Raw genomic sequence first — 27,915 nt, 5'->3', positions numbered from 1 at the left:
CTTGGCCTTTGCCTTCCTTGGAGTGACCACACAATGCATTTCTGGCCAACCAGAATAATGAAAATCATTCTGGAGGTGCTTTTGGGATGTGGCTAGCCAGCCATGCTTCTTTGGGCATTTCCCCTTCCATACCTTAACAGGGAGTGTAACGACAGCAAGTAAAGCTGTCATCTGGTGTCTATGATAGGAAAACTCCAAGAGCATTCCAGCCACTCACCCTTAACAAGCACCGCATACTGTCTCATTGGGGCAGGTTAAATGAGAGGAGAAACACGAAAACAATTGCCTTGCTTTGCCCATTGTGATTTGGATTTTTTATTATGTGCAGCTGAACCTAGTTCCTTCCTGACAAATTTCTCTCCTTATTTGTACTGTCAAGTTTCTGTTTGGTGTCTGTTGAAACCCTGTGACTAATAACTGACAGGGAAGGGAGTAACTATCTTATCACTGAGGATTTGGTGTCTCCAATTAGGAGACTGCTGCATCTCGAGATACCTTTCTCATTACGAACTGTACTGGCCACAATATCTGTTGAATCCTCATACTACCTTTGCAAACAACTTCTTGTTGCATGACAGAGGCCGCTGGCTCTGCACTCTGCACCTGAGCTTCAGCACAGTTAACATACCTTCAGGCCCCGTGCCTTCTCCCCTTCACTAGTCTTGCACCTCACTACCCATCAAATTCATGTGAACACAGTTCTTACATGTGCACTAATTTCCTTTTACAAACAGACATAGGCACACACTCAATTATAGTCTTTGAAAGTTGTTACAATAGTTGTTAATAGCATTAATGTGTCTGCTACCTATTTCTTTTATACTTTTTAAAATGTGCCTTGTTTTGCTCGCCTGCATGTCTATGCATATCCAGTGACTGTGGAGGCCAGAGGAGGACATCAGATTCCCTGGCATTACAGAAGGTTGTGAGCCACCACTGGGTGTTGGGAATTGAACCTGGGTCCTCTGGAAGAGCAGACTTGTGCTCTTAACCACTGAGCCACCTCTTTAACCCCTGCTACTCATCCCATAATGTTGTTTTTAGATGCTGGTCTTTTTCTCTGACAAGATAACACCGATCCTGGGCAACCTAAGTGTGGTTTTCTGTTTTCAAGTATTATCTTACCTGATTTTTGTCAAGTGAAAATTTTGAAAGGTCTTCATGACTTCCCAAAATTCCAAACTTCTTTTCTTCATTTCTCTTTTAAAGATAGATAAGAAAATGAGTCCAGTAGCATGGCCATTTCTGAATCTTCATTCTATATGCCAAAGCTACCTGCTCTAATTCCTCAGCATGTTTTAATGAGAGAAACAAACTTTTTGAGTCTTCCTTTTGCCAAGTTCTTGGACATTTATGCAAACACTAAATTTTCTCAGGTTATAATTCTAATCAAACTTGACAACTGTACATTTAATTACATTGAGTAATGTAAATTGTCTTCCACTTAACCCACTGATTCACATAAATCAGCCATCTGGAGGAAGGCCATAGATGCTGCTTCCCCCAAACTTCTATGTACAATCATTTAGAGATTTCAAAGGATTTTTAATATTTATTTTATTCAATCTTTGCAACATGGATGGAGTTTTGACTCCTGTTGCTGGCAAGGAAACTAGCCATGAAGCTTGGCCCTGACTTAGCACCCTACACTATTGTGCCAACGGCAGCCGTCATTGGAACACACTTTCCTTCCATCTAATGGCAGGACAGAAGGAAACTTCAAACCATTCGGCCCAAAGGCCCACCAGTCTAGAAACAACTCTGAGTTTCTAATGTCAGACATTAGTAGTTTACTGATTGACTACAATTCCATCTGCTCTGCTGCATAGATCTTATCATTGTGAATTTGTTCTTTCATAAAATCAAGTTTGAGCTATTTATAACTTTTGCTCATTGCCTTTCTTCTCATTTTTGAAGAGACAAAAATGGTCTGTAATCTCTAACCAAAAGTGAATGTTCTAAAAAGATTCTTGTGCCTTTCAAATTCCCTTTAAGAAGAAATTGACAGCACTATTAATTATTCAAAGAAACTTTTTGCATACCTGTTGGCATCCTGATCCACCTCTGCTAAAAGTGGCTAGAATACCTCTCCTCCTAGGTTGATGCACTGGAAAAGCCTGTACAGGGAATGCCTGTCGCCAAGGCTATGCATATACAGCTTGGTTTATGTGTCTGAACGATGTCTGAACATACTGAAAGTCTTCCACCCCATTTCCTGGGCACTAGTCCTCATCTGTGCTTTCTTGAGATTGCCTTGCCTACTGAGATTATTATTTCCGATCTGTAATTGTAGACTTCCTTCCTCAGGCCCCTTGCTGCAGACACTGGCCTCCCATGTTGTGTGGGAGGAATCATTCTGAACATTGTGGTGCAGATATTATGTCGTACAGCCAGGTTTCTACCAGCTTCTGATAACTGTTGACATTTCACTAACAGTTACTATGATAAGAAGAATTATGACCATAGTGATAAATCATCAAGATAATCACCTTGTTCATCTCTGCATCTTCTTGGAAGCCTTTCTTATGACCCTGGACCAGGTCAGACATCCATTTCTTAAATTTCAAGAGGAGATAGAGCAAGGACTTTGGACTTGGCACAAGATTGAAGGGGACAGGAAGTGTTCTTCCCTCCTCAAAGTAGGAAAACCACAGTTTGGCCCTTGCAAACTTCCACTCCACATCAGCATCATCCTGTACAGATAGACACAGCTGTTCAGCATGGAAACAGAATTATTGGGTTCTTATAGCTTTGGGGCTAGATTGAAGAGGCAATGGCTACAAATAGCCTGACTCCCAACTGAAGGCTTCACAGGACACTGAATCCACACATTCTTTCTGAAGTCTGCTTCAGATTTTACTAGGTTTCCTGGACTACTGGTCTCAAATTCACATGTGTTTCTAAACACTAAACAATGTATATATCAAGTGTGCTTTCTAAAACACCGTAAAATATATTCTTCATTCAATAACTCATTCATCCAGGAATCAAAACTTCTGGAATATAAACTTACACAGTCATTACCAATCTGAGAAAGGATTAATTCTGAATGTAACTCAAAAAAAGATTTGAGCATTATATTATTTGTAAACAATAGTTTTTCCTTTTTTTGTTGTTATTTTAAAATAGATTTTTACAATATAGTCCAAGCTCGTCTGAAACTCATGTTGATCCATCTGCCTCAGCCTCTCAGATGTTGGTATTACAGGGTTAGGCTATCACACCTCGCTGATAGCAATAATTGTTGACTAAAAAATTAATCATCACTAGGTATAGTGGCACATAAACTCGGAAGGTGGAGGTTGAGAGATCAGGAGCTCAAGGCCATCCTCTGCTAGGTAGCAAGTTCTAGGCTAACTTGAACTACATGAGATGCTATTGTTTTTATAAAAAAGTAAAACAACAAAACATCACAAAGAATAAAAATTCATCTTGATAGAGTAGTTCAGATTTTACCAAACAGTAATAAATCAGACCATTCTGTCCCTCACACTCTGATGATTCAGCATAGCTCATCGATATTGTGTTTAAAAGTAAAGTTAGGCTTCTCTGCATTCCTAGACCAACACGACTTCTCTGTGACCAACATGGATCATGCAATCATAGAAAGTAGAGAAATGCCAAAGCAGGGAGAGTGTGTTTCATTCCATTGATTAGCTGATCCTTACTGTTTGATCAGAAGCAACACACTATCACCCCTTTATACAAGAAGTCTGGATTGTTTGTCTGGGGGCTTCACCCCAGCTCCTGGAATAAGCCCTCCCCAGGGAGGGTCAAGAAAGCACGGCCAATGGTAACCCTCCCCTAGGGATGGTCAAGACTACTCCCACAGGCTATTTAAACTGTCCCCCAGAGAATGTACACATGGTCTCCAGGTTTTGCGTGGTCTCCCCTTGTCACTCTCTTCCTCTCTATATGCTTTCCCAAGGCTACCCAAGAGCATCTCATTAAATATGGACGTCCTTTAATTTGGTTAGTTTGGTATGATTGGAATTATTTGTTTCGGCAAAGAGGCTCGTCTTAAGAAATACCTAACACTTAAAATATGTGAAATGTGAGCATGGGCTATAAGAATGTATAGATTTCATACCTCGATTTCTTGGAATGAGCTGTTGATCATCGCAATTAACATATTTAGCAAAACAATAACCATCGTGACATTATAGACACCATACAGAACATAGCCAATGTTTTCAATGAACTTGTGATTGTAGTTGATGACCACCGACTTTACTTCAGAAAGCCCAAAAATCGCCCAGAACAATGTCTTAAAACTTTCCTCAACTCTAGGGGGAAAATAACAGAAAGAAGAATATGAGAAAATATATGAATACATAGTAATAGCATCATCATAAATCTGAGTGGTTTCAATATCCATGTAAACTATTAGATACTCATGAAAAAAATATTTGCTTGTCTGGACTTTCAATTTTCTTTCTGCAAAATGGGCAACATGGCAGTTCTAGGTTCCTTGCTAAGATGTGATATTGTGCAGATGATGCACGTAGCTGACAGCTAGCATTGAATAGACACTCAATAAAGGCTGTGGGATAAGTTCATAACTATGGATGTTGAAAGTTAAATGATTGGTGGGTTTGGCAATGGAATAGTTAAATTAATTACTTAATAAAAATTCTACTTGTTAGAGTCATTTTAGTTTCTGGTTCATCTGTACTTCTATCACACAGAATGAATAGAAAATAATGATATATATCAGGAAACATGACAATATAAATGTAGACATGGCACCAAAATTCTTGGCATGCCCTAGGAAGAATTGTGATGCTGTAAGCATAATCGTTTGTCCAGAGTTAAGCCCATATGTTTAACCTAGGTGGTTTAATTTTCTTTTGAAAAAATATACTCTAGAAGAATATGAAAAACAGTAGGTTTCTTTTCAGATGCTATTTGTCATGTGACATAGATGCTCTGAAATTTAAGACACCTATTCCATCAAAGTATGAACTAATGAACATGGGTGCTATTGAACACGTCTCCATTTGATGTGCAAATTCTATCATCAGAATACCTAGGACCACATACGTTGTGAAGGCTTCATTCTGTTTCGCGCCAATGTAGTAGGAGTAGAGGTTGAACATTCCAATCATAAAGGCTACAAACACCATGATGAATATGACCATGAATTTGAAGATATCTTTTACTGTTCTTCCAAGTGAAATCTGCAGGGGTCCAAAGCTTTCATTTGCTGGTAAAATGTAAGCTATTCTGGAGAAACTTAAAACCACAGCAATTGCATAGAGACCTTCAGAGATGATTTGGGGATCAGACGGGTCCCACTTTATCCTGGCTAGAAAAAAAAAATCAGAGACAAGGATTACAGCAATCCCTATGAGTTTCTCATTTAGATGAATTATTTTCTGAGAATAATAAATATATAATCAAGTGAAAGTCTTCATTCTGAAGACCTTCTCAAGTGTCTGCCATATCTTCTGACTTGATTGAATTCTCAGTAGGGTATAATTCCGAATCTTGTAAACCTTCCTGGTAGACCAGTTGAGCAACTGTCCCTATTGATAGCTATATATCTTCAACTGAAAGAATCTATACAAATAACTCCTCTAAGATTTATTCTTCTCTCTCTAACAACGAGACAGTACTGATACCATGGCTTTCATCAGCCCTTCAAAATTTACAAAATTAATATACGAACAGTGCTTTAAAACATCTGGCACTTATTAAATTATAGCATTTATGATTCAAGCTTGAACGAAAATAATGTCATTTGATGGTTATATACTTCTTATTTAAACTTACCAGGAATACTTTTTATTGGTCAATAAAACAAGTCTATTTTTACCACATTTTTTTCTATAAATCATTAATAATGTCTTATGGCAATATTACATTAAACCATCAAAAACCACTTAAGAAATCATTATGAAGAAAATGCAAAATAGTGTGTAGAAAGGAGGAAATATGATTATAAATTTGCATTTGGTTATTTTCAGAGAGTGGAATTAGGAAAGAATAACACAAAACTTATGAGTATGGTTTCTTTTATAGTATTTTGAGTATTACCTATAAATAGATATCTTTGAGTATACTTTGAAACTCTTAAGCACTTAGGATTGAAATAAATACAAAAGTAGATCATGAGGAGACTTTAGTGATATAGACAGTAAGCCTACAAAGATGCCAGTTGAATATTAATAGATTTAGTTCCCTAAGTCAAGTTCCTATGGCGGGATGATTTTTTTGGGCAAATATTGAAACTTATTTCCTTTCATTAGTCAGTTTTCCGCTGGGGAAATAAGTACCTCCCCTGGCTTATTAATCTGAAATGGTAACCATGTCTACTTCGATCAAGGGGTTGGCATCGCCTTCTTTCCTTGGGACCTCTCTCCCCACAGAGGCACCACTTACAGCCACCACTATGTCATCCCTCTCTACTCCAAATTCATTTGTTTGCTTTATCTCTCAACTCTTTCAGTGTTTGAGACACTGAAAAAATTTTGAAGTCTTTTTTTTTAAGAATTTTTTCAGTGTCTCAAACACTGAAAGAATTGAATTGGTTAAGCAATAAAGAAATTGCTTGGCCCTCATAGGTTAAAACATAGGTGGGAGGAGTAAACAGAACAGAAGGCTGGGAGAAAGAAGCTGAGTCAAGGAGTTGCCATGATTCTCCCACTCCAGGCAGACACAGGTTAAGATCATTCCTGGTAAGCCAGCTTGTGGGCTACACAGATTATAAGAAATGGGCTAGTCCAGGTGCGAGAGTTAGCCGAGAAAAGGCTAGATATAATGGGCCAAGCGGTGTTTAAAAGAAAAAAAATTCTTTTACTTTGACATAGTTCATATGTCTTAAAAGTAAAAACTTTCAAATATAAACTTTTAAAACTCATGTTCAATGTCACATATGTTGACATGTCATACTGATTAAATTAATATAATTACCATATTGATCACCTCACATACTGTTTCTTTGTGGTAAGAACATTTAAAAGTTATTGTCTCAGAAATTTTCCATGTATGGTACACTGTGGTTAACTACAGCCACCATATTGTATGTCAGAACACCAGCATTCATGACTTATATCTAACTACGGCACGTTCTCCTCTTTGACACACATGTCTCCATTCCTGCCAACTACCATTATGCTCTACTCCTATGAGACATGTGTAAGAGAGATCATGAGATTTTTTTCCATGCCAGTCTTGTTTCATGTAGCATGATGTTCATCATGGTTTTGCAATAATCATCTCCTTTCTTGTTTAAGGTCAAGTATCTTTCCATTATGCGTAGGTAGACATTTCTCTATTTCAACATTTCACAGTTGTTGAAAATGTTCAATAAACAAGTATCTAATGAACTCCTGCCATCAAACATCCTGTCAAATGCTCAGACCACTAACAGAACTTGTTCAGGTCTGTGAATTAGGCAAGCACACACATGAGTCTTAAAAGTGAACGAATCAACAGGTTACTGAAGTGGATGGGGGTGCACAATATGATATCTGCTTTCTTACACCACCAGACAGAAGTGCAAACAAAATAGGAGATTTTACTGGAGACGTTGCAAGAAAGGGAATTCTTTCATGATATGGAAGGCACAGTGGCTAGAGTACAGACATCCTATACTGGCATTTCTCTGGATCACTGTCTCATGTGAACCCTCTTATTAGAGAGAGAAAACTGGAGAAAAGGTTCAGCATTTAAGAGTTCTTGGTGCTCTTGAATTTTTCCCAGCACCCATGTTGAATTGCTCACAATTACCTGTAGCTCCAGCTTCAATGAACCTAACAACTTCTTGACTCTTTGGGCACTCGGTCTTATGTGGGAAACACAGAAAAAACTCATTTAAAAAAGAAAACAGAAAAATACACAATTATAAGGTATAATACAGGAATTCTCAGTGGATTTGGTAACTATATGGATGTTCCAAGAAGTATTGGTAGATGGTTCTTGTGGTTAATAAAGGATTCCAAGCAGAAGATAAATCAAATGCAGAGGTAAAAAGCACAGTTCTTCAGATAATGATGTCATCTTCAAATACAGATGCCATCAATAAACAATTTTGGATGAACTGGAAAAAATGACTACTACTTATTTCTCCTTCACAAGACAACACTTTATCTTCAGCAGTTTACACAGTAACATACACTCACCCAGATTGTAGTACTTGACGTTGTCTCCCAGTGGAACTGTCGTCAAGTCCTTCAAAGTGTCGTTTGCATCAATGATGCTCTGAGCTTTGGATGCATGCCAGAACGCCATGAATCTTGCAATGAATGATGCTGCAAAGATTGCTAGCATCCCAAAATCAAGCATATTCCATAACTCAAATAAGTACTCTTTGGGGCCTTGAGTCCAGATCTCTTTACATTCAGCCCATATCATGCCTGCGTGAGTAAAGGATTAACATATCAGCTCGATTTCCTGCTTTAGCTCTTCCGTGAAGAAAAACAAATGGAAAGATCTCACCTGATAGTCCCAACTCCGTAAATAATTCCCTTGCCTTCCTCTCCAGCCACCATCTCCCCACCCTCAGAAACCCAGTCGAACAATATTACCAATGAACCTGAAAGCACTAAAGCAAAACTGATCAAGAATCTCAAACAAAAAACACCACAGTGATCTTTTATTTCTAGTCATGGAAAAATAATTAATATGTTCACTGTAATATCCCAAATACAACATACCCATACACTCCAAATGGAAGGCTTCACATTTTCACAATGGAATTATGCAGACATTTATTATGATATCTTGTAAGTTTTTATACAGATCATGGGAACTACCTGCTAGCATCCAACTACAGAACCTTTCTTATTTTTTTCTTTCATTTTTTTTTTTGTTTTTAGTTTTTTGAGACACGATTTCTCTGTGTAACAGCCCTAGATGTCCTGGAACTAGCTCTTGTAGAGCAGGCTGGCCTCAAACTCACAGAGATGCTTGTCTCTGCCTCCCAAGTGCTGGGATTATAGGCGTGCACCACCACTGTCTGGCAAACTACAGAACCTTTCTTGACCATTAACATTGGTTCTGTCTTCTGAAAACCACTCACAAGAAAATGTTCTTTAATAAAAGATCATACTTTCAGGGTAAATATTGTATGTATCTTGAGGAACCAGAACACATACCATAAGGTTAAATTAAAAGGTTTAAATGGCATGCAGTCTGTGAACAAACTTAAAATGAGCATCTTGAAAGACTAGAGGAAATTACAGTAGCTAATTGTATCACTGCACTAACAGTGGATGACTTTATTGATAAAATTATTAATAATATTTTATGTTTTTCTGAAACCTTACTGCAGCATTTAGGAGCATTGGTTGTGAGATTTTTCTGCAATAATTGGCTGCAGAGTTATTGGCAAAGTGTTTAAACTTTTTAGAATGTAGTTTGCAAAATGGGAATGCAACATGTGCCTACTTTACAAGACTGCAATGTGCAAATAAAATAATATGTGTAATATGGAGTGTGCAGTGCTGGCGTTCGTGAAGAAACAATGGCAAGAACTCTGAGCACTTGCTTCTTTGATTTATCCATAATATTCACATGTACTCTTTCTTAACTTGAAAGCTATTACTTGATTAAAAAGAAACTAAAATGCTGTCCTTTCTGAAACCCATCTCTTCCTGGAGCCCCATGTGGAAATACAATTCACCCACTGATTCAAGTCTTTGCTCATAAAGAACTTTCAACCCTGACTTAGAAGCAGGCTTCTCCCCTTACCTCCAGCATCCCCTGCCCCAGTTCCCACATCCATCTCTCATCTATAACAGAGCATGTTGGTCCAGTGGCTGAGGAGCACTGGCAGATGAAGAAAATGCCATGGTCTTTGCTATTCAAGAACACATTGTATGCTTTTCTCTGCACAGCACAGAGAATGTGGTCTTACGGCAGACAGTTTCGTTACTCTCATTAGGTAATTTTAGGTTAGCAGGCACTGGTATGAGCTCATATAAATTTATAACAGGAAATAGTGCAAGACTCACATTCACACAAAAAACAATGAACAAGGTGGAAAACTTAAAGACATCTATGTTCTTGGTGTGGTCCCCAGGTTTTCCCAACCTTACCAAAGACTACAATGGTTCAGAGGAATACAAAGACCAAGGGGACATTGGACATCACACAGTCCAATAGTTTTCAAAGCTTTCCTTTTCGCCTCGTACCTTTGCCTCACCTTTTTTTATGGTATAAGTGGTAGCTTGCTGCAGCTGCCAAACTTCAGCTAACACTCAGAGCTATTCAGCCTGAAGGAAGTGGGATTGTCTAATTGCCTCTCTGCGCCCCCACCTCTGGGTTGTTGCTTAAGGACCTTTGAAATTGCCTACATTAAGTCTGGTTTCTCCCCCCATTCAGAGAGCTCCCCACCCGGGGCCACACTGCTTAAACAGCACAGGGTTGCAGTCTTACTACTTCTGAGGGAGGCTTGCTCTGCTGCCAGATTGTGAGAATGCTCTCTTCAAAGAGAATGTGCTCATTCTATTTCTGTACTCTGGAGCAGTGGAGACTGTATCCACTCTTTCTGCATTTGAATTTCTCTAAAGAGCAACCCACTTGTGTGCTCACTGAGTTTGTTCTTCTCCAGCAGAGCTTTGCTTACCCATGAAACTAAGGCAGCTTGAGCGTCAATGTGCCCTGCTTGCCCCTTTTTCCAGGCATATTTCATCTTTTTCTCTAAACAGCCATCCCCACCAATGGAATAAGCTTCAGGTTACAATATTGAGCCCCCTCCTTTCCATCACATTCAGTAATTAAAACACACTCCCCCAAATCCTCTGAGGACCAATCTGCGGAGTCAGTCTCTCTACAGTGGCTACAACAGATAGGCAAGCACCCTTGTTTGTCAATCTTGCAGCCACGGTCTCCGCAGCAGAGCAATGACAGCCCTGACTTTGTATACCCTGTTCGAGTCAACCCAGGATTGCTTTGTGCTTTCTCAGCAGATCACTGAGGGTCACAAAAGACAAGTGATTCCCGGACTTCTGAACATGACTAGTTCTCCAGCGCAGCCCTGCCCTGTGTTCCTGCTAGACCTTTCACCGACCCTGGTTTGAAGTTATCCTGCCTTGTCACAATCACTTGCAACTCCACTTCTACTTCAGCTTTCCAAATTTTCATCAAATGAAAATCACATAGATTTGCTTTTTGTTAAAAAGAACAAAACAAAAAACCATGAGTCTTTCCCAGCAACACTGTAACATACCTGGCCTGTGACCGACATAGCCTACTTCTCATTAATATTTCTAGAAAGCTCTGTGACTTCCTTGCAAGACAAAAACACAAGAAAATAAATAGCAGTGCCAGAAACTGAGCCAGGAACCTCACATATTTTGCATGTACATAATTATCTCTTTTGATTTACATTTGTTCTCTCTTCAACATTGTAAAACACAAAGATTAGGAGGGCAGTTTTTCCATGGAAAATGTTGTTTTCTTCATAGCATTAAAGGTTAATTTAATATTCTCAGCTTTTGTTGCTCATTGAAAAATATCCAAATCTATACTAAAAATTAAATTACAGGAAGAATAAATTTTGATAAAGAATTAAATGAGCATTCATTATCTCTAATACTATCAATAAAATTTATTTTCTTTTCAAAACTATGTCTTGTATCTAAAGAGACATCTCTTGTCTAATAGGGAATGCTTACTGTATATAAAAACAGATACTATCTAGCAAAAAGTTTAATAATCATCATAATTATCTGAGACTCTTTGAGCCTGTCCTATGCTCCATTTCCTGTATTATACATTTTACTTATATTAACATAGTAAAAAAACCTCATAGCTCTTAGTATGATAAGATAGAGGCTATAAAATAGTATTTACTATTCATAAATAGTAAATCATAATTAGTAAGTCATAAAATAGAGATAAAAAATCTCTTCCAGTTTTGTCAATTAAACTAGAAAATTAAGAGTTAAAGAAAAGTCAAGTCCTATCATGTGTCCATTATTTTAGTAAAACTGAGGGGAAACTATGTTTTCCCTTGAAACTTGTCAATGAAATGAGTGGTTTAAAAGTTTTGAATAATTCAGTAGCTGTTGAATTACTTCACAGAGTTAAAAATAATCATTCCAGAGCCGGGCAGTGGTGGTGCACACCTTTAATCCCAGCACTCAGGAGGCAGAGGCAGGTGGATCTCTGTGAGTTCAAGGCCAACCTGGTCTACAAGAACTAGTTCCAGGACAGACTCCAAAGCTACAGAGAAACCCTGCCTCAAAAAATAAAAACAAAAACAAAAAACAGTCATACATAATTGTCATATTACTTCCTAATATTTCAATTGATCATCCATTGGACTGAAGAAGCCTAGAAGACATGGATGCCCTAGAAGTGACATGAAATTGGCAGCAGGTATTTCCCCACATGACTAAGATGGACAGCTGATGGAGTGCACCTTCTGGACTATGGGAGATTCTGTAGGAAGAGCCTTTGAGTCTTCTCAGACTCTACACAGTTCCCCTGAGGGAATTTCATGCAGTCAAGGCCATAAGAGTCACATGAGAATGAAGAATTTCTGGAACTTCTTTTATATCCAGGCTTATTCCAGGAGTCATTCTTCCTATGACTCAGTTGACATTTATCTCTGGAAATGCTAGGACATTTCAGAGTTAACCATAGATATAATGAGAAGTTTTCTTAAGCTCCCCATCCTAACCACGGACATCTCTATCCTCCCCCCATCTAATCCACAATCCTCCCTGTAGACACACAACATTACCATGCTATTCACAGGGTAAGCTCTAAGACACTTTCAGATCCTCTTCGCACATGCTCAACTCATGTGACTCTTGCCATTGTTCACTGCAGTTGGGCTCAGCCTCTGGGCTCACCCCTCCTTCAAGTCTCCCACTACCTCAAAACCACCGAAATGTTTCTGAAATGTGCTCTGACCCATCACCAGGCATTGGAAATCACCCTCTGACCATTTAACCGTCCACCTCTATCCCCCGCATCCATGAAGTCTCCAGACACCAGCAATGACAAGCTCAGAATGGTTCAAGAGGTCCACTCTTAATATAGATCCACATCTCATCACCTAATGCTCCCATGCCTCTGAGTCTTTATCCCACAAATGCTCAGTCTGGTAAACAGGTCTTCATCCTCAAAGCCTAGTTAGAGGAGCCATCGGTATTTAGGGGAGGACTCTGCTGCTTCTTCTGCATCCCACCTCACTAGTATTTCAATGTCCAATCTGTACTTCTGTGGCATCTTAACAATTCCTCTACCATAGCATTTTTTCATGAATGATATTTAACTATTGACTTTTATTTATTACCCAGATTACTTCTTGAATGGGAAGACTGCATCCCACTAAACTCAGTATCCTTATTACCCAATGACAGCTCAGTAGCTGTTGAATGTGTTTGTTTATAAATATCCAACTGAGATATTTTCTTACATGCTTTCTATTTAGTGGCAATCCTCAGATGGAAACGGGTTCTAAGGACAAATCAAATCTTGTCATGCTTCCAACTGACTTCCTCACCTTTCACAAGTCACCTGAGGAAGTGATCTACCTACTGTTCACATACTTCAATAAGAAAGATGCTATTATATGTAGCAGATTGGAAATCTGAGGTACAGAAAGACTGCGTGGCCTGATGTAAGTCAAGGGCTTTGAACAATTCCCTGTACATAACACATTTTCAGTCCAAATGAGTGGATTCTAGTTTTAATTTCGCTTAATCCCAACATAAAATGACAAGGTTGTTTTCAAGTTTGAACTCAAAGCTATCCCAAACTGCACATAGGATGTTTTGCTTATTGGTGGTGGGTTTGGTTAATAGTGGCGTGCTGATATTCTTCCTTTTGGGGGGAGAGAATGCAATTATCACAGGGCATATAAAAAGAATGATGTTAGTAATAAGGGCACCATAGCAACTGTGTAAGATCACAAAGAAAGTCACGGTGCATGGAACTCTGTTTCTTGCTGCATACATTTGTATAACTGATTGTGTGGACGAATCAGCATGATTCAGTCTGATTGCTAAGGCTTCAAAAAGGAACAAGACAGAAAATCAGTCTTTACCTATTACCCAGGATATAATGAGCATCTCCATCCATGAGAAGCAGGATGTTTTCATCCTGAACAGCTGTCTTGCATTATCTGTGCTGGTTTCATTAGGGAGAAGCTTGGTGCCTTCAAATCTGTCAGCTGCATTCATGACAAGCAGCCCCAGGAAAATGGTGAAGGAGGCTGCGTGTGCTACAAACTTCATGAATGGTCCACGCATTATCTTCCCCATCTGCCAAAACACACATCAACAGAAAAAAATCTTAATATCTCTCTCTCTCTCTTTCTCTCTCTCTCTCTTTTATACACACACACACACACACACACACACACACACAAAAAAGAATCTGCATATTTTAATGTTCTTCTGAAATAGGCATATGTATTTTTATGATTAGTAACAGAAAATCATTTTTACGCTGTTGTAAAATTTTGTCCATGTTCTTTTGCTTGCTGAAGTTTCTAATAATTGAAAGCTAACTTCTCTATTAAGAATATCTAAATTCTTTTGCTGAAGAGATATCCCAACAATTAAGAGTGCTTACTGCTCTTCCAAAGGACCCAAGTCCATATCCCAACACCCTCATGGGGTATCTCCCAACCACCAGTAACTACATTCCCAAGTGATCTGATGCCCTCTTCTGGTCTTCTTCAGACACTCACACCTATATGGCAGGTCCACAAATGCACACAGATGCATAAATGAAACAAATCTTTTAGGAAAAAAAACATTTAAAATCTTAAGGTGTTGTTATTGCTGGTTCAGATGCAGAAGACACTATCTGGACACGCATAGGGAGCAAACTCATTCAGTGATCCTAAAGCATGGAAGAAAGAACAATGAAAACATTTAACAAGTCTGTATTCCAATGTTTAAAGAGACAGAGTACAGATAGCTATAGATTAAAATAAATAAAGAAAAATAAGCCCAGCTAGCTCAGTTGGTAGAGCACGAGACTCTTAATCTCAGGGTCGTGGGTTCGTTCCCTACATTGGGCGCCACTCTGTAGTGAGGAGCAGCAGGCTGCCTTCCCGCTGACCGGCTCCTGCATGGCTAACTTTACCCAAAATAATTACACGGAAACTGTATTCTTTTAAACACTGTCTGGCCCATTAGTTCCAGCCTCTTATTGGCTAACTCTCACATCTTGATTAACCCATTTTTAATCATCTGTGTAGCCCCATGAGGTGTGGCTTACCAGGAAAGATCTTAACCTGCATCTGTGTCGGGTGGGAGAATCATGGCGACTGCCTGACTTGGCTTCTTTCTCCCAGCATTCTGTTCAGTCTACTTCACCTACCTATCTTTCTGTCCTATTAAAGGGCCAAGGCAGTCTCTTTATTTAACCAATGAAATTAACACAAAACAGAAGATACTCCCCCATCATTCCAGAGCACAGACCCTGAGTTTTATCTCCCATGTGTTTTACTAGCATGTGCAGCTCTGGCTTTGGATGAGGGCTTGTGGACACTGTCGTGGCATGAAAGTCATGGAGATCAGCATAGCATCTCCCGTGGAGGACTGTGCACACTGGAACCACCAGCTAAAATTGTACCGACTTTAAAGTTCAACATTTTGGGATCAGACTTCACCTTTATCATTTTGTTTGCTGGATGAAATGAGTACATTTCTTGCCTTATGTGAAAACTGGATCCTTTCTATGAAACAGAGAGATGATAAGACTACATGGTTAGATTAATTTCTGTCTGAAATGTGGCCTGGACAGAGGGAGAGTCTAGGCTATACCTCAAGTCTGGATATTCTCTAAAATGATAAATGAAACCACCCCAAATCAAAGGTAACCATATATAAAACACAATGAAACACCTGTAAAAATGTGATGAAACCCACAGTTTTTACACAACGAATAAATTAAAAAGGTTGAATAACACCAATGATATAGACAAAATCTCAAGGAATCATATTGTTTTAATTTATTAGAAGTTATACTATACATACACAATATACAGGAAATTATGCCTATATGCCGCCTTATCTGACAATACTCTCTGAAGAACCACAGATTAAGAAAAACCTAAGTAATCAAGCATAAGAAACCACCTTTCAAATGCTTAGTCAAGGTAGTCCAAGCTATTCCCCACACAGTAAGGATTAGACATGCAGCCTTTGGTTGCCTCTCAGGGGCTAAGGGAGGTCTCTCCCATGGAACACAGTCCATACTTGTAACACGGGACTTGATGACTCAAGCTGGATCTGTGGGGTAGCTTCCATGGTACCAGAAAATACTTCCCAAGCTGTCAAGGAAAGGAAGCAACTAAACAGTCTTACCAAACAGCAACATCTATGAACTATGACATCTACCAGCAAGACAAGACATCTGTACAGGTGCAGGAAGTGGCACTCACATGTTGGGGGCAGCCAACAGCTGTGCAGTGAGAATTAAGGTCCACACAAGAGCAGAGAAAGCAGGCCTGACACTAGAAGCCTGCGCAACTTTCCCTAGCTTTTCATGGGTCATAAAGTTAAGATAAGAACATTACCTCACTTTCTTAGGCTATCATTATTCCTTACTAAGTTCTAAAATGTATCTAGCTACCATACTTCATGAAGGAACCCTTACCTGAGACCATCATAGGAAACCATTACTGTACACAACACAGAAACCAACAGATCTATCATGGGGAGCCCAGGCCTAAAAGGCACATCTACAACATAGCTCTTGCATCCTTGGATCAGTGAACTTCATGGAAACAGGCTAAAATATTGTAAATGTCAAAACACCAGGAAGTCTGCTGGGAAACAGTGTTCCCTAGAAATGGTTACACAAATAAGAAAATAATGGCAATAGACAAAGAACTGCAGGCAAGTATTGACTGCTGGGAGAGGAGAATTAGCCTCTCTCAGGGATGACAACCCTTATTGGTTGTTCAAATGCACAACAGTCAATCCTGAAATCATACATACACCCACACACCACCACCACCAAACATATTTGTGCAATATGCATACATATATATGGATATAAATATATATATAATGGTATGCAACAATAATAATCAAAGAAAAAGTGGCTACCAATGTCACAGATGTGGGGTCAAGGCAGGGCTTCAGGCGGGGTGGTTGGGATTGGTGGGAGAGAAAAAGGGAAAGGGGGAAATTAATGTATTAATATTTCAACTAAAACATATTTAAAAAAAGAAAAATTATGTATTTAAAATAATTTAAAGGAAGTGCTTCCCTTTAGGCATTTTATATCACAGTCTTCTAGGTTTTCATCTATTAGCAACTGAAAGAGAAGCAAGAACTTCGTGAAGATATATATTCCTAAAATTTTATCTTTATTTTTGTGGATATATAAGAAAATCTAAAGCATTTTAAATAGAAGCATCAGTTTAGCCAAAGATACCTCTCACTATTAAATCAGCTCTATGGACCAGTAATAATGTTTAGTTCATTGCTAATGAGAAAGTTACACACTTGATTATCATGATTCTCAGGATAAAGAATAGCCGATAAAACAGATTCACCTAAAATGAGGAAAATTCTCCAGTGATGTTTTATTTAACCTGTGCTTGCCTTGGGGTTTATAAATTAGGGTTGGAAACAGATGTGAGAAAGAATCATAACCAGAGAAGGAGAAACAGCAAAGGAAGTCAGAAAATTAAGATTCAGTTAAAATATGAGAAATGTGTGAGCCTGAAGCAAACTACAAAGGCTCGAGTCAGAGTCTGGAGCTGGGAAGGCAGTGAGCTATGTCCTTATTGCTCACAGAAAGGAATGCCATTCACTGCAGGAAGTTGTCACACTGCATGTCCACAAGCGAAAGCAAGTACGGTTCAGATACTGGGCCCCGACGCTTGATGAGTAAAGGCATGGCAGATTTTAGACACAGATGCAACCGGCGTTCAGAAGGGCATTAGCTAGAACACACCGGCAAGATCCTCTAACTCTAAAGGCGTGAGAAAGTAGAAGACGCTGAAAAATAGATGAGAACTCAGCAGTTAGATATAAGCCACATTTCCTAAAAAGTGAAGTCCTAGATCTACCTACAACTATGGACAGATTTCTTAATGTTCCTATGCTCAAGTTAAGTTTTCTTAGCTGTGGAATTGAAAGTCAGCATGGAAATTCACTCTTTTGAGGGCCTTTTGTTAGTATCGTGCTACGAAGTGTATTTAGGGAATATTTTGTACTATCACTACTATAAGGGACCAGAGGAGTTTTAAATATTGAGTAATGGGGAACTTTGAAATCTTATACTATGGTATGAAGGGGGTCTGGAAAAAATAACTAAAATTCAATATGTAAGTATATGTAACTGTCAAACAAAAATTAAATTTAAGAAGAATTTGTCATTCCTATAAAAATGGGAGGGGTGCCAACAAGAACTAAGCAGGTGTTTAGGTTCTTGTTGCTCAAACCTGACAATCTGAGCTCAATCCCTGGAATCTATATAAAGGTGAAAGAAAAGAATAAATTCCACAAAGCTGCCCTCTGATCTCCGGATGTGTTCTATGCTACACACATACACACACACACAAGCACACACATGTGGAGGATAATAAATGTTTTTCAATTAATTGGGATGGGAATACAACTTCCTATAAGAAAACCTGCACTATAAATGTCATGTCTAACAAATCTATTTTGTTGACATCAATAATGTGTAATATATATATATATATATATATATATATATATATATATATATATATAGTCAAGTTTGGGTCTTATGTATAATAAGGGGAAAATTCCATGGGGGTAAATTTTACTCATGTGACAAAATGCCATGTTTCCATTATCCCCTGACATCATCACTGTAAAAAGTCAGGAAGTTCCTGTTGTGTAAGAAACCTTGCACCAGCATCGTAACACGAGTCAGGGTGAGGTCCCTCAGACGCTAAAATGCTGGCACTGTGCCTGGGTGCTAAGACAACATGCTGGAAATGCTGACACATGCTCTCTCCCTCGTAACAACTGCGTAAGAGTCCCGCCTGTATCTAGGAAATGCACTGATGGCCTGGTGCGTTTACCCAGTGTAGAAGTAGGAATGGCTGGCTGCTTCCCGCCACCTGGCTAGCTTTACCCGAAACAATTACACTGAAACTGTATTCTTTTAATCACTGCCTGGCCCATTAGTTCCAGCCTCTTATTGGCTAATTCTCACATTTTGATTAACCCATTTCTAACAATCTGTGTAGCACCACGTGTCTTACTGGGAAGGACCTTAATCTGCATCCATCTCAGAGAGAAGAGCTATGGTATCTGCCCGACTATGCTTTCTTTCTCCCAGCATTCAGTTCTGTTTACTCTGCCTACCTAATTTTCTGTCCTATCAAAGGCCCAAGGCAGTTTCTTTATTAACCAATGAAAGTGACACATAGATAACCCTCCTCCATCAACCCAGCACATGAAATAGATGGCCAAGAAGACTGTTGTTATTGAATTATTTCAGTAAGCCTCTCTGATTTGTGACTTACACAGAATCAGAAAGGTGGCTTCAAAATATGAAGAAAATTTGCTTGCAATGCAGCCTCCGAACCTACATGTGTGCTAGCAGCATGGTAAGTCAGTGTTGCCCAGGCTTGGTGCAATGAGAGGCCCAGCTACAGGGCACTCTCACTGGAGGATCACAGCACAAGGTCTGAATGGGTGAAACCCTGTCTGAAACAGTTCACAGAGAATTAAATACGTAGCTTGATGGTAGAGTGCTTGCCTGAATTCAATACCCAGTCCTAAAAGAGGAAAATCCTCTTTGGTCTATTTGAACTTTTACCAGAAAAGCAAGGCCAAGTTTTCACCAAAGCCTGGAGAAATATTATGCTCTGAAAGCGTGTGACCACTACTTCATACCTCCAGTGCCTTTCTCCACGACACAACTGTTCTTGTTTGTTTGTTTGTTTGTTTGGTTGGTTGGTTGGTTTTTTGGTATTTCAAGACAGGGTTTCTCTGTAGCTTTTTGAAGCCTGTCCTGGAACCCGCTCTGTCAACCAGGTTGGTCTCAAACTCATGGAGATCCACCTGTCTCCGTCTCCCTAGTGCTGGGATTAAAGGCATGTGCTAGCATTGTCTGGTCAAGTATTTGTATCCTTGTTCTCTGGTCATATAAGGTAATATATGTACAAAATATATCGCTCTACTCAAATGCTATCTCAGGGGAAACAAAGGAATAAGGATTGAATTTTAGGAAGTCTTTGATAGATGGGCTTAATAAAACTAGGACTTTGTGCATAAAATTATGTGTATCTATATGCCTAGATAAAAAAATAAGTAAATAACTTAAAATAGTGATGCCTTATTTTACACATAAATAGTGACAGTATTTTGTTTCAGGTGAACTTTCTGTTTTTTTCTTTCTGTTTCCCATTGGAAATAAGCATATTTTTAGAATTTTAAAATGAGTAAAAGTCTTTGAAGTGCTTTTCCCTAAATAGGACATTTATAACACATTGTCACTTTCCAAGGCTCAGGTGTAATCCCAATAGAAAGGGAACAAAGAGTGTTTGTGCAGGAGATGGTGGATTACTGCAGTCAGATGGTGGATTACTGCAGCCAGATGGTGGGTTAATGCAGCCAGATAGTGGATTACTGCAGCCAGATGGTGGGTTACTGCAGCCAGATGGTGGGTTGCTGCAGCCAAATCATGTCTTTCAAACAAGACAGGGCTGTTGCACATGCAATTCAAAGTGACTGTGCAGCTTATACAAGACCTGCACAAAACAAGCCAAACGAAACCTCTGGTTTGGGGTGACTGGAGCGGTGGCAGGAGAATGTCATGAAGTCCCACAGTAGCTGAAGAGCTATTGGCAACTGACAGCTCCTGGGAGAGGGACAGTCCATTTCCTTCAGGGATGGAGGCACTGAGAGGCTGCTCATGCTCCAGGAGATAGCCTACACCCCTGCTCCAGCCTACACCCCTGCTCCAGTAGACATACAACCTACACCTGTGTTCCAGTAGACAGACAGCCTACACTTGTGCTCCAGTAGACAGCCTACACCTGTGCTCCAGTAGACAGCCTACACCCATGTTCCAGTAGACAGCCTACACCCCTGCTCCAGTAGACAGCCTACACCTGTGCTCCAGTAGACAGCCTACACCCCTGCTCCAGTAGACAGCCTACACCTGTGCTCCAGTAGACAGCCTACACCCCTGCTCCAGTAGACAGCCTACACCTGTGTTCCAGTAGACAGCCTACACCCTGTTCCAGTAGACAGCCTACACCCATACACATACTGGAAGCTCTAAATGAATTCAGTGGGTTTTTAAAAAGAACACAAGAAGTTGGGAGGGCAGAGTAGTAGTGTATATAGGGAATGAATGGGGATGGATTTGTTCAAAATACATTGTATGCATGTGTGAAATTTTCAATCAAACAATTATTTAAATTTGTATACTTTAGTCAGATTTTCACTTTGGAGTTAGACATTTGCCAGCCAGCCAGAATGTCAGCTCCAGATGGGTAGCAGATCTCACAGACATACCTTGCTGCATGGAGCGCACCAGTATATGAGAGCCAGGAAGGGCAGTCCAATGGCAACGGCGAGGACCACGAGAAACTTGACTGCCATGGTCTGCTGCCGTAACCCAGAGAGGTTCTCATACCAGATGGAGAGGAGTTGTTGCTGGCAGTTGGGATGAGCTACAAACTGGTGATGAGGCAGCACAAAGTTTAGTTAGAGACAGACAAAACATGGGCTCCTCTCTGGAGTCCAATACTGCTTTCTATGCTTTCTCAGGAAAAACATGATTAGAAATAAAGACATCCATCCAACAGGTAGCAATGAGAACAGCACTCAGTTCTTCTATAGTATACAGATTCAAATATTTCTGTTGGTCAGATCTCCCCTTTGACTGTCAGGCTGTCTTCCAAGCACAAAAAAATGTCTGAGGTTTTAACATTAGAAAAAGATTCTCAAGTATTTTTGCACAAGTGCTTTTATGAATTTTATAGACTTCTTTTAAGCAAGAAAGAACAAAATTAAGGCCATCCTAGCTTTTGTGGAAATGTTGTTTGTTTATAAAGATTTGTTTTTAAGTGTGTGTTTGTGCACACATGTGCTTGTGTGCGCTTGTGCATGCGTGTGTATCTATGGATGCATTTATCCATACATGTGTGTGGATGTATGCATGTGCGTACATGCATCCATGAGTCCACATGCCTTCAGAAGCCAGAAGAGGGAGGGCAACAGAGCCCCTAGAAGCTGGAGTTGCAGGCAATTCGTGAGCCATCTGATATGGTGCTAAAAACTGCACTTGATTATTCTGTAAAAATAGTGTGTGCTCTTAACTGCTGAGCCATCTCTTCAGCCAGATCACTGCTCAAAGCAAACACATCTTCCCTTCACTGATCTAGAATGGCGTGCTCCTACAGAGGTAGCATTCTGCACCTGTATCAAGTCTACCCATTCAGCTTCACTGGGAGTCCCTGCTATCTCCTTCAATCTTTCAATTATAACATTTTCTAGAATTCGTTATCCTCACATATTCAATTTGAATAGTGTGTTTTTTATTGTTTTTATTGTTTATATAAGAGAGTTAACCCTAGTTAACATACAAACAAGCAATTTTCTAAAATAAATTTTCATAAGGAAAAAATCAGGTTATGTAAGAAAACAAAAAACTTCAGGTGAGTCTTAAGGAAAGTTCATCCTAAGGCAATGCAAGCAAAGCCTACAGTTCATCTGTTCAGAATGGCAAAGCTTGAGTCACTGTGGGGGGGAGTGAACCCCCTCTCTCACACTGTGGGAGGAGTGAAGCCCCTCTCTGCACGCTGTGGGGAGGAGTGAGCACTCTCTCTCTCTCTGCACACTGTGGGGAGAAGTGAGCTCTCTGCACACTTTAGGAAAGAATGAGCCCTCTGTCAGCACACTGTTGACCCTGGGAACTGGATGCATCTTTTCTGAAGGAAAAATTACAAAATATTCTAAAATATAATAAAAATATATAAAGTATAATTCTAGCATATAATTCAACACCCAAGAATCATTTACAGATTTAAAACAAGTAAGCTATTTAACTATTATTTAAAAATGGTCAAAGTGTATTAGTGACCAAAGTTTGTAAAAATATAATAAGCACCATTGCATAGTAAACTGATTAAATGAGCAGAGCGACACAGCCATAGAGACAATGAAGTGTGTGTTTGTTGACTGGGATGAGAAGAGGTCCCATAGGTGGGTGATCTATGCTGAATAAATACCATAAACATACATTGCTTTTATTTTTAAAAACTATTTCTTAAAACTTTTTACTGGCTGGAGAGATGACTGTGCTTAAGAGAGCTTGTGGTTCTTTCAGAAGAACAGAGTTCAGTCCCAGCACCCACATCAGATTAAAGCACCTGAAACTCCAGCTCCAGGGAATCCAGGCGCTCTTCTGGTTTCATTGAGTATGCGCGCGCGCGTGCACATCCACCCCCCCCCCACACACACACACATTCACACACACACACACACACACACACTAAGTAAATAAATAAACACATGCATACATAAATAAACAAAACTTAGAAAATCTCCATGACCTAGAAAAGTGGTCAGAGGAGAGAGGAATAGGGATCACTGTCTAAAAAAGAATCTAAAAATGTATTCTCCAAAGACCCTGGAAAGATTCAAACCAAAGGAAGAATTGAAGGCGCTGTTCCAAATTGGGAAGTAGCAATCGATAAGAAAACAGAAGCATCTGAAATATTGTAACTATGTTTGTTCCCTTCATACAGAAAATGCCTTAGGGTTTCCATGTACGAAGTCATTTTTGTTATTACCGATTGAGGCCAAATGCCAATGACTGTGGTGGTCTGAGTGAAAATGCCTAAGCTTTAATGACTGCCTTGCCCTGGGGGCTCCGTGTCTCACTAGCCGCTTCCAGTTCCTTGAGCTGCTGCCTACTGCAACCGACATTGAGAACACACCACCTCTGTTCAGCCCCACGAAGCCTTCTTGCTTGTTTGCATACCCACCCAAAAGAACTGAAGCAATGAAGGGGCTTCACGCCCAACCTTACTTTTTTTACTTCATATTTAATGGCAAGTTTTAATCGGCTGAGATTTGGACGGCCCAGGTCCCCAGGCTGGCGAGTCTCTGCGTCCCCGTTCAGGATGGCCTCCACTTCTTCCGTGTTTCTGCAGAGATCCAGGAGACCAACCACGAAATCTTTGCACTGCATGGACAGCTTCCTATAGTCATTCTAGGGAAGACAGACACAGTTAAAATAAGAAAAAATTGACTCGTTTTGCCACACTTGGCAGAATTTTTCAGATAATTAAGGGATTGTACATTTCAAGAGAAAAAAAAATCAACGTTTAGTTTAGCTAAACCTGATTTGTTTCGGCTTTGCTTTGCTTTAAAAGAGGGTCTCACACTGTAACCCAGGCGGTATGAAAGTCACTGATGTCAAATTTACAGAGGTTCTCCTGCATTAGTTTCCCACTGCAGTTAGGATGAGACTCCACGCCCAGTCCAGTCTCACTGCATCTTATTTTAGATCCATTTTCATCCTGCTCTGCAGTCTGCCCCCCGGAGATACTTTATCACCTTGAAGATTTTTCTCAAGACTCTAAGAAAATCATATTTACTCAAAGAATTACTGAAGTTGTTTTGAACAATTTTGTTGTGCCAAATTCATCAACCAACCTGGGAGAAATAAAACCTAAGCAGCCTTCTCCACGGCATAACTACCATGCTTTGTATAGATCCTGCCCTGGGTGGTATAATTTCACCATTAAGTTATAAAATACATACTTGACAGAACATTAGGAAACTATGTGCTGTGTTGACACTCCGGGGACTCGGGGCATCTGGGAAGACCCCATGAAAAGCAAGCACTGAGCTATTACCTGTACCTTACTTTTTCTTTTCCTTTCTTTTAAGACTGATTCTCAAGTACCTCAAGATGGCCTTGAACCTCCGACCCTTTTGTCTCCACCTCTCAGGTGCTGGGAATATAGATGTGTTCCACAAGATCTGGCTCTTCAATTGTCTTTTCAATGAATTGTTATTTCTTGCATTATGACTCCAGCATGGGGTCTAAATATAAGATCTATGTATAGATTCTGAAAACTGGGAGTCTTCTCTTTAGATAAGAACAAGTTTAACCAGGTGTGTGTATGTGTGTGAGTGTGTGTGTGTGTGTGTGTGTGTGTGTCAGAGTTGGGAGGGACCTGTCATCCCAGCACTTGGGAGGCAGTAGCAAACGGGTGGTGAATTCCAGGCAGTGTAGGCTATGCAGTGAGGCAGCATAAAAACAAGCCATGTTGAATGGAGGAGCTTTTACTGCGCTATTGTATCATCCAATGCCGGAAGGAGCTAGAATGCTGGTCACATGTGAATGACCATAAATTGCCACTGTCCTTCTATATGGCATCTCTTCATGTCTTCTCTGGCCTCTTCCTAAGCTTCCTCCCTCCATATTTTCTTACCCTGAAATAAGGTTATAAACATATCACTAAATGTCAACCCAGAAAGCCTGTTGTGATTTGAATGAAAATGGTCCCCATAGGCTCGTAGGGAGTGGCACTGTTAGGAGGTATGACATTGTTGGAGTAGGTGTGGCCCTGTTGGAGGAAGTCTGCCACAGGGAGTGGGCTTTGCATTTTCAGATGCTCAAGCCAGGCCCAGTGTCACTCTCTCTTCCTGCTGCCTGTGGATCCAGATGTAACACTCCTGGCTTTTTCTCCAGAGCCTGACACCACTATGCTTCCCACAACAATAACAATGGAGCAGACCTCTGAGCTGTAATTCAGCTCCAATTAAATGTTTCCTTATAAGGATTGTCATGGTCATGGTGTATTTTCACAGCAACAGAATCCCTAATTAAGACACTGTTATCAAAACCTGCTGTGTAGCAGGTAGATATAATCTCATTTGATTGTCATACAATTTGCTGAAAGTAAATACTGTGTACCAAACCATTCACTAAATAACTGTTGGTACCCGACCTTGATGTAAATCTGTTTGGCCTCAAACTCATTCGTTGCCTTTGAGGACATTACATCCATCATCTTTCCTTTCTTACTTTGAACTTCGAAATGACAGGTAAGCAGGGCAGATGCCATTCCCATATACATCATGGAAAAAAAACAACCTGTTTCCCAGTTACAGTCATCTTACCAGCAATGCAAACTTAATCAATTCCTCCACCTTGAAACTCTCACGTGCTGTCAGCTGAAAGGTCCCTTAGACAGTCACAAGGGGAAAACACTGGGGAAACCTTGTGGTTCTGGGTGCCAGTAGACAAGTTTGTATTTTAACAACACTGCTCTGGAGAACAGCTTCATAAGTGGTGGATGCCAAACAGCTCCATGTGTGCCAAGTGACCTCTCAGTGACCGTGAAACTGGCTGTCCTTGACCAGCTTTAGCCCTGCAGACTCCATTAAAACAGAGTGAGAGGGTAAACATCCCGCACCTCAGGACCATGCTGGATGCCATCCCACACCCCAGGACCATGATGGATACCATGGTCTCACTCAGCTAGGAAACTTAAAGGGGAAATGCACCTAAAGATCAGGATTAGGGCAGAGTATTATTCTCCAAATAATGAAAGGTGCCCAGCTATGCTATGGGATCAAGTTTCAGTCTGGGCCTCCCCTGGTCTTCACAATAACATCACTAAAAGACACACTGCTCACAGCTCTGCCATAGCTGATGTGAGAAGGACAAAAGAGAAATGGACACTACCCTATGGGAAATGCAAAAGTAAATTACATACGACCTCAAACAAGAATTAAGGAAAGACACTTTCCAAGATGCTACTAACTGTCCTGTTGTGTTCAGCCTCAGTAGTAGCCCCGTTTCACTTAATGTCGCTTTTGAAGACTGGCATTTATTCTTTTAAATCCCACTGCAGCTGTGGAGTTGAAGGAACAAGGAAGGAGACAGGCACACGCTAGATTTAGTGTAACAGACCTCATGATGCAGATTGTCCTGACAAAGCTCTTTCTCTAACTGTGAACTATCACGGGCCTAAAGTCTGTTGAGAGGAGACTTTCTCTCCTCGTTCACTGCACACTTGAGCAGGAACGCAGAGGGAAACCCCCTGCCTTGCATGCGAATGAGACACAGGCCGAATATTGCTGCATATTTGTTTACACTTCTCTTTTCAACAGACTCTCGTATTTTCCCATTTTTATTTAATTAAAATATAATTATGTAATTTTCTCACCCTCTCCTTTTTCCTACCTTTCTATTTACCCTTCACACTCCCCAAGTCATGGAGCATTAACCGTTGTTGTTACATACACTAAATGAATAAAGACATTAATTCAGTCTGGTGGATCAGTTCTGTGCTGCTTGCATAGATGTTTCTAGGACTAATGAATTTTTACTGCATAATCAACTAAGGGCACTCATCCCCGAGTCCTCTCTGCACAGCTGTGAATCTGCGAGCTGCTTTGGGCAGAACGGCCAGCTCTTCACATTGATTCTATCAATCCATGAGCGTGACAGGTTTCATTTTCTAGAGTTTTCCTCAATCTCTTTCTTCAGACAAAGTCTTCTCTTCAGCGGTCTTTCACCTCCTTGACTAGGCTTGTTTCTAGAAATGTCTTCTGAGACTATTGTGAATGCGGTGTGCGCAGGACCTACTTCTCAGCATGTTTTGCATCTCGGTGCATAGAAAGGCTACTTATTTTTTGTGTGTTGATTTGAGTATCTTTCCAGCAAGCACTGTGTCTTACTTCTTTTCTGAGTCTACACAAACAAGGCATACCATACGCAACCAGCAAGCTTTGCTGGAGAATGCAAAGAAAGAAAAAGAAGGATTTAAAGTATAGCTGTATCTGAATTCCTGCTAATGCTTAATAGACACGTGAGGTAAGATACAGTTCCTCATTGTCTGGTCTCCTATAGACATATGAGGTAGGATACGGATCCTCATTGTCTGGTCTCCTATAGACAAGTGAAGTAGGATACAGTTCCTCATTGTGTGGTCTCCTATAGAGACGTGAGGTAGGAGATGGTACT

General features: G+C 40.1%; 1 protein-coding gene across 4 annotated transcripts in view; it reads right to left on the bottom strand.

Moving 5' to 3' along the window:
* Window positions 1-27,915, bottom strand: part of Trpc6 (transient receptor potential cation channel subfamily C member 6) — a 116,075-nt gene that overhangs the window by 13,152 nt on the left and 75,008 nt on the right. For all 4 annotated transcript variants that reach the window (XM_041657206.1, XM_041657208.1, XM_041657205.1 and 1 more), the window contains 8 exons: window positions 23,959-24,141; window positions 21,438-21,602; window positions 14,009-14,225; window positions 8,127-8,360; window positions 5,044-5,308; window positions 4,091-4,286; window positions 2,490-2,693; window positions 1,126-1,200 (listed from right to left, as the gene is read on the bottom strand). In XM_041657206.1, coding sequence (XP_041513140.1) covers window positions 1,126-1,200; window positions 2,490-2,693; window positions 4,091-4,286; window positions 5,044-5,308; window positions 8,127-8,360; window positions 14,009-14,225; window positions 21,438-21,602; window positions 23,959-24,141 — 1,539 coding nt within the window. The remainder of the gene's footprint in view (window positions 1-1,125; window positions 1,201-2,489; window positions 2,694-4,090; window positions 4,287-5,043; window positions 5,309-8,126; window positions 8,361-14,008; window positions 14,226-21,437; window positions 21,603-23,958; window positions 24,142-27,915) is intronic.

The sequence above is a fragment of the Microtus oregoni genome, unplaced genomic scaffold (genome assembly GCF_018167655.1).
Source record: "Microtus oregoni isolate MIOR12 unplaced genomic scaffold, Mior012 000008F_ref0000371, whole genome shotgun sequence".
Lineage (NCBI taxonomy): Eukaryota > Metazoa > Chordata > Mammalia > Rodentia > Cricetidae > Microtus > Microtus oregoni.
The sequence above is the reverse complement of the archived record's forward strand: the minus strand, read 5'-3'. Positions and strand labels throughout refer to the sequence as shown.